The 7,433-nt window shown below is 36.1% G+C and overlaps 1 protein-coding gene across 5 annotated transcripts in view; it reads left to right on the top strand.

Annotated features, from left to right (window-relative positions):
* Window positions 1-7,433, top strand: part of LOC106464632 (follistatin-like) — a 77,528-nt gene that overhangs the window by 36,452 nt on the left and 33,643 nt on the right. For 4 of the 5 annotated variants that reach the window (XM_022392872.1, XM_022392867.1, XM_022392853.1 and 1 more), the window contains exon 2: window positions 5,762-5,950. In XM_022392872.1, coding sequence (XP_022248580.1) covers window positions 5,762-5,950 — 189 coding nt within the window. The remainder of the gene's footprint in view (window positions 1-5,761; window positions 5,951-7,433) is intronic. The other variant, XM_022392857.1, reaches the window with a different exon arrangement.

Below are 7,433 nucleotides of genomic sequence, written 5' to 3'. Positions count from 1 at the left end.
CGGTCAATCCCACTATTCGTTGGTAAAAGAGTAGCCCAAGAGTTGGCGGTGGGTGGTGATGACTAGCTGCCTTCCCTCTAGTCTTACACTGCTAAATTAAGGACGGCTAGCGCAGATAGCCCTCGTGTAGCTTTGCGCGAAATTCAAAAAACAAACAATCAAAGTTGAAAAGAGATTACCAAAAGAAGAAAGCTGCTTCTTACAAACAACCAGTTTCATAAAAAGAAAAAAAATTATAGAATGTTCAGTTCAGAAATCAGGCTTTAGATAATTTTTTCTCTGTCGAAAAAACTCTAGTATTTTTTTGGTGCAAAAGTTTAAACTCACTGTAGCTCATATATTATAAGCGAAAGCACGACAATGTTTCCTTCAAACCACTGTTTAAAAAAAGTTACTAAATGTTATGTACACTGGACTACGTGATTTAAGTCATCAACACGTTTGATACAACGTGGGAGCTTCAGCTGCTTAAGACGTCACAAAAGACTTGAACCCTGATATGATTCCAGCTTGAATAGATAACAAACCTGCAGGGCGACAGGGGGCGGTAAGCAAAGAAAACTCCCTGTGTCATAAACACATACACAGATACTACCGCCAATATTAAGTTTTACTAGACCAGAACTTCAATAAGTGGTCTGAATTTTCCTTTGGGAGTTGTATTATAGAATTCTAAGCTGATCTGTTGGTATTAAAATGAAATGGTAAATGAACAATAGGTGTTTCCATTCCACATGATTTCTTAATGGTTACATAATTTGCCTGTTCGCATCAGCTGCATATGTTCGTGGCTTGTGATCAAGATAATTCCAATATTAAGGGTTGAAGGCCGTCATTTCACGGTTACTTCTACTATGAGTTTTTTGTAATTGTGTTTTACGTTATTAGTGTATTTCACTGAGGAATCAACTTCTTAGTTATACCAAGGTTAGTTTATTACACAACGGAATATTGCACGTGTGTATAATGGTAAGCCAAACATCTGTTTCATGTTGCGTCATACACGTTGACAGTCTTACAAACGAACTGATGATGAATTATTTCTCTTGCAAGGTTGTGGCAAACATTCTGTTATGCGTTGAAAAAAGGCTTTTGTATATTATATCATATTCTTGTTGTATGATGAAAAAAGTACTTGTGGATTAGCTGCTACCCATTTCGAGTGTCTAAAAACAGAAACTTGTAGATCAGCTGCTACTCTTGTCGTGTGTCTAAAAGGTAAATACACTTGTAGATCATCTGCTACCCCTCTTGTATGTCTAAAAACAAATACACTTGTAGATCAGCTGCTACTCTTCTCGACTGTCTACAAAATAAATAAACTTGTAGATTAGCTGTTACCCCTGTCGTATGTCTGAAAGGTAAAAACATTTGTAGGTCATCTGCTACCCCTCTCGTATGTCTAACAACAAACAGATTTGTAGATCAGCTGCTACTCCTCTCGACTGTCTACAAAATAAACTTGTAGATTAGCTGTTACCACTCTCGAGTGTCTAAAAAATAAATACACTTTTATATCAGCTGCTACCCCTCTCGTGTGTCTTAAAAACCAAAACACTTGTAGATCAGCTGCTACCTCTCTCGAGTGTTTAAAAAATAAATACACTTGTAAATCAGCTGCTACCTTACTCGTATGCTTAGAAAACAAAAAACTTGTGGATCGGCTGCTATCCATCTTGTGTGTTGAATTGTTTGCTTTGTTTATTATTAAGCTCAAAGCTACCGCGGATTTCTAAACAAAAGTTTTAGCGTTGTAAGCCTCATACTTAATGCTGAGCCAACGGTGAGCTATTTGGTGCAAAAAGATGCTTGTATATTAGATCAGTGGTTCTCAAAGTTTGGTCTGCGGTCCACTGTTAGGCCGAGAGGGTCCTCCAGGTGGTTCGCGGGCTGGTCCAAAATGCAAGTCACCGACGCGTAAACAAGTGGGGTAGGACTGGTATGTAGTCCGCGGAATCCTTTGTCCCATCGCAGTTGTCCTCGAACGAAAAAGTTTGAGAACCACTGTGTTACGTCATATTGTGTCGTGTGGATCATAGCAACAATTGTGGAATTGTGGATCATCTTCTAGCCCTAATCATGTGACAAAAAAAAAGACACACATGAACAAGATGATATTTGATTGTAGAAAGAAAAGACAAGAAATCCACCCTCTATATTGTTATTATTTTGATATTTACCTTCTCCTATACAGTATAACAACTAGTATGTAATGTCTGCTTATGACAGCCAGTAGTTTTAGAACTAAACTAGTGAAATTTTCATGGTATCAGTCGTTGGGAGAGGTTTACTGTATTATGGTAGTTTTACATAAGAAGAAAAACTGTCCTTGAATATGTGTATATGCTGTAACTCTTAGATAATCTTTGTATTTGGAACGTAAATTCACATTGGTTATACAACATGGGCATAGCAACCCTTTTATTAGCAGAGAGAATACAACAACATTTTAGAAATAACAGAATATCTTGTATAGCTTCTTTGGTGAGCTGGTGACAAGAAATATGTTTTGGATAAACACTGAATATACTAAAGACTCTGAACTTAGTGACACTTTCTTCTTGGGTTGAATTATTCGTTTCAAAATTTTCCCAAGTGTTTCAGAAAAATATATAACATACTTACTGTTTTCCCAATGTATTGGTGATTAACATACGGGACTGGGTATAAAACGGTTTCGGGTTCGAGCTTCAGCCCTACAAAATACGTTTTATACTTTCAACTTTACGTGTGATATAAGAGTGACAGTTGATACCTGCATACGGTTAAGAGTAGGCACTTCAGTTGGCGTCTGGTGCCGACTGGTTGCTTGCCCGCTGGGTCGCAGTTCAAATTTAGGAACGGCTATGCTTGACCCATAGGGGTCTCTGACCCGGCTGTTCAGCTCATTGTGCGCATAAGATGTCGTTCAGGTGAACAAATATACAAAGCTCCATAGCCTGAACACAAAACTTAGCATTAGCATTCTGTCTCGTAAATTAACCCTTGACTGAATAATGCTGGTTAATAAGAATCGCGTTAGTTGTATGTCGAGTAAGACAATGTTCACGTTTGTAATAAAACTTTAATTAATCATTCATTAGAAAATTCGCGTGGGGGCATTGTACAGCATTCAAAAGTTTGGGTTTAATACGTGCATGAGCTGGTGTAATTACCTCTCCCCCAGAGGTGGGCGAGGGTATTGTAACCGCGTCTGTGTGTGTGTGTGCGTCTGTGTTTCCGTGCGCGTATCTCGAAAACTAATAAACCGATGTAGACGAAAATTTTACACAAGACTAAAAATTAGTACGGGACAGTCCTCCCCAAATTTTGACCCGATCAAAATTCGGATTTTGGATCACTTTGAAGCATTTTTATAATGGAGACGAGCATTTTTGCGGTTAATAACTCTGTAAAATGTGATCGGATTTGTACCCAATTTCATGGCCACATTAAGGTTTCTCATAAAACATTATCCAGATCGTTGATCATTCTGGATCTGAGTAGAACTTTCTGAGTTTTCTAAGGTGAAATTTGACGTTATCCAATATAAACGCATGGAATCTCGAAAATGAGTGGCGGGTCGAAGGTATGCAATCTCTCTGATTGTTCTTGTTGTATACATTTATGTACAGACTTTTGCCTTAGTTGAAACGTAGAGAAACAAATACAAGTTAATCGGGTATTATAAAAAATGAACACAAGAACCATCGTATGATATGATTATATTACAATGGATTAAAGAGTTAATTTCTATTTTCTGCACTTTTTAACTTCTTTTTTTATGTATATGCAACTGAAAACTGGGATTTTAATAACTGCAATTTTTACTATAATATGTTATTATACTTCCCACAAAATTCAATCCTGTCAAGTCTTCAGAACCAGAATAAATTTTTTAACTTCTCCGTACCCAGAACGTTTAAATACAACACATATTTCGAATTTCAATGCTATATCAATGAATTTTTACTTAACTATTGAGCAAAAATGTTTTGAAATTGTGTTAATCAGTCACTTTATGTATAACGTGGCCCCAAGTGGCACAGCGGTATGTCTGCGGACGTACATCACTATATACCGGGTTTCTATACCTGTGGTGGGCAGAGCACAGATAGCCCATTGTGTAGCTTTGTGCTTAACTTCAAAACAAACAAACAAACAATGTATAACGTGTAATAAACGTTAGCTGTATATATCAGTTTCTATACCCGTGGTGGGCAGAGCACAGATAGCCCATTGTGTAGCTTTGTGCTTAACTTCAAAACAAACAAACAATGTATAACGTGTAATAAACGTTAGCTGTATAGATCAGTTTCATATGTACAGTCAAAGACGTCTTACCGACATAAATATATAGCCTATACATGTATGTGTGTGTGTGTGTGTGACTTAAAGAGAGATAATTTTCATATCAAGTATAACTATTAGTACTGGCATCAGCGTTCACTGTAAACTGTATTAATTGGAAAGAGATAACTATTTTAATATATAGCCTATACATGTATGTGTGTGTGTGTGACTTAAAGGGAGATAATTTTCATATCAAGTATAACTATTAGTACTTGCATCAGCGTTCACTGTTTAACTGTATTAATTGGAAAGAGATAACTATTTTAATATATAGCCTATACATGTATGTGTGTGTGTGTGTGACTTAAAGAGAGATAATTTTCATATCAAGTATAACTATTAGTACTTGCATCAGCGTTCACTGTTTAACTGTATTAACTGGAAAGAGTTAACTATTTTGTGAATTGTTGGGAATTAATTTTACTTTGTAATATGGCGTCGCATAATTTGGTTAAAAAGGACAATGGGTGTATTTTTTAATAAGAAAATATTTATTTGTTTGGGCTATCTGTGCTCTGCCCACTGCGTGTATAGAAACCCTATTTTTAGCGTCATAAGGCCACTGAGTTACCGCTGAGCTACCAGATGGGGGATTTGAATATAACTCCTGCGAGAAAAAAAAAACTTCAAATATAACAAAAGTACTTGTTAGATTGAGCCAAGTGATGAATACATTTCCTATGCCTCCATATTTTTACTTATTTCTTGAATTCGTCTTATTCGTCTTACAAGATGTTTTCAAACGTGACCTTGACTTTTAACCAATTTCTTCAAAGACTAAGTCAACCAAATTTTAACGACGTTAATAATTAAAACAAAAAAATATTCCGAATCTAATTAATTGTTTAGTCAAAAAGTAAATAAATACTTATACAGTGCTCATGAAGTAATGGTTTCGTCAAAAAAATAAATACATAGATTTATAAAGCTCATGAATATCATTCCACGGGATTATGATATAAATCGCATTTTAGGAAATCTTGTTAATTTGTTTTAGAGCAAAGTAACATTGGACTATCTGTTGGGTCTACCGCAGAAAATCAAACCCCGGATATTAGTGTTTTAAATACGTAAAGTTACCACTGACCCACCGGGGAACTTAGGAAATCTAACGTGTATTTGCAAACTAAATTTTTTTACGTTGAATTCACGAGAAATAAAATATTATAATGAAGTTGTTATATATTTTTGAATAATGACTATACTATATTCCAAAAGTATTCGACTATTTGAATTGCTTAGACTGATCATTTTACACGATGTGTATCCAAAAACCAGTACAACATAGATATATTTGTGTATTTGTAAGGATATTGCTCATTGTTTATTATCTAACGAAGGCAAAAACAACTTTTTGGTTATTGTAATGTAATTTTGTTGTTGTTTACTTTTGTGAATACAGCATATAGTAATGTTTAGTTTTCCGTAGCAGGTCTTTGTTGGAGTTCCATGGATCGTAATGGCCGCTGCACTGCGTCCTTGCGTACCAATGTCTCTGAAGAAGAATGTTGTGCTGACAGTAGCGCCACTACTGCTTGGAGTTCTAAAGATTTACAGTCAGGAGACTTGTTCTTTTGGAGAGTACTTGGTGGTGGAGTACCTTGTCAACTTTGTAAAGGTACATGTTTAAATACATATATATTCTAGAATTTGCCTATTTTTATTTCATCTAGACGTGATAAAAAAAATGTTTTTCGTTTTCTTTTAATAACGCCATAGTAATATTTTCTATGCATTAGATTTATGTCATAACGATAATTTGGTTGGGCTGAACAATGGATGTAACATTTCAACAAGAGGTAGATTAGTTAAAAGTCATGTATTAGAACCTCCAAGTATGAGTTCACTCAAGGAGGTCATGCTGACGTTGTGTGATGTAATCTTTTCATTTTGTTGCTACCGTTGCCATGTTACACAGTCCTCTTGGATGTTTTTCTCTGCTTATATTTCACATGCCACTAGAACTACGTCATTGAAAAGGAACGCAAACTGTATACTATAAAATAATCAAAGAACAGTCTTGACGTCAACAAAATTTTGAATAAAGTTACGCTAAAAGTATAGTCATGAAAAAGTAGTTCCCCGTGTTTTACGTAAGCCATTGAACCGTGAAGCGAGACTAATTTCACAGAAGTCTGTTGCTATTTGGTTTTAAAAGCACACTACACGTACATTGACAATAGAAACAGAAATTTATTTATGAATTATAGTTTTCAAAATACTATTAAATTTATTTAAAAAAAATAACTATCCTCCAAGTTTTGAAGCTGCGCACGATTTATGATTAAATATGTTTATTACGGATTTCGCGCAGAGTTACACGAGGGCTATCTGCGCTAGCCGTCCCTAATTTAGCAGTGTAAGAAGGCAGCTAGTCAGCACCGCCAACTCTTGGGCTACTCTTTTACCAAAGAATAGTGGGATTGACCATCACGTTATAACGCCCCCACGGTTGAAAGGGCGAGCATGTTTGGTGTGACGGGGATTCGAACCCGCGACCCACAGATTGCGAGTCGAGCGCCCTAACCACCTGGCCATGCCGGGCATTTGTACTTATTACTTAAGGGGTCCTTAATTCTTTCTGATTTCTACAAACTTGTCAACACTAGTGCTAGGTATTTGTATTTGGTATTTATGGAAAATGTGCTAAAGCTATGTGGTGTCGTACCTAATTTTTGAACTACTGGCCATAGGGAAGAGAGCATCGCCATAATACCCCCCCCCCTCATTTATGTGAAAGGATTTATTGCCACTTTTATAATGTACCCACAGCTTAATGTGCTTGGAATATCTTATGCTATCACAACTACAAGATGGTGCAGAACAAAAAACTACGACGAAAAATTACTTGTAGTTGTAGTAATTGTTAAGTAACAACGTTGTAGTGCTAGAACGTTTCTGTACAACACTGCCTAGGAGAGAATCATGGAAATGCAGATGACCTTTTCTATGTCCATTTGTGAAAATTCCATAAACTTATGGACTTACAGCACTCAAATTCTGGGCTCTATTTCCCAATGTGGACAGAGTACAGATAATTCATTGTGTGGCTTTGTGGTAGGATATGATGCTGTTGTGAAAGATAAAGTAACCAAAAAGAT

Source organism: Limulus polyphemus, unplaced genomic scaffold, assembly GCF_000517525.1.
Source record: "Limulus polyphemus unplaced genomic scaffold, Limulus_polyphemus-2.1.2 Scaffold62, whole genome shotgun sequence".
Classification (NCBI taxonomy): Eukaryota; Metazoa; Arthropoda; class Merostomata; order Xiphosura; family Limulidae; genus Limulus; species Limulus polyphemus.
This window is presented reverse-complemented; position numbering and strand designations above follow the sequence as displayed.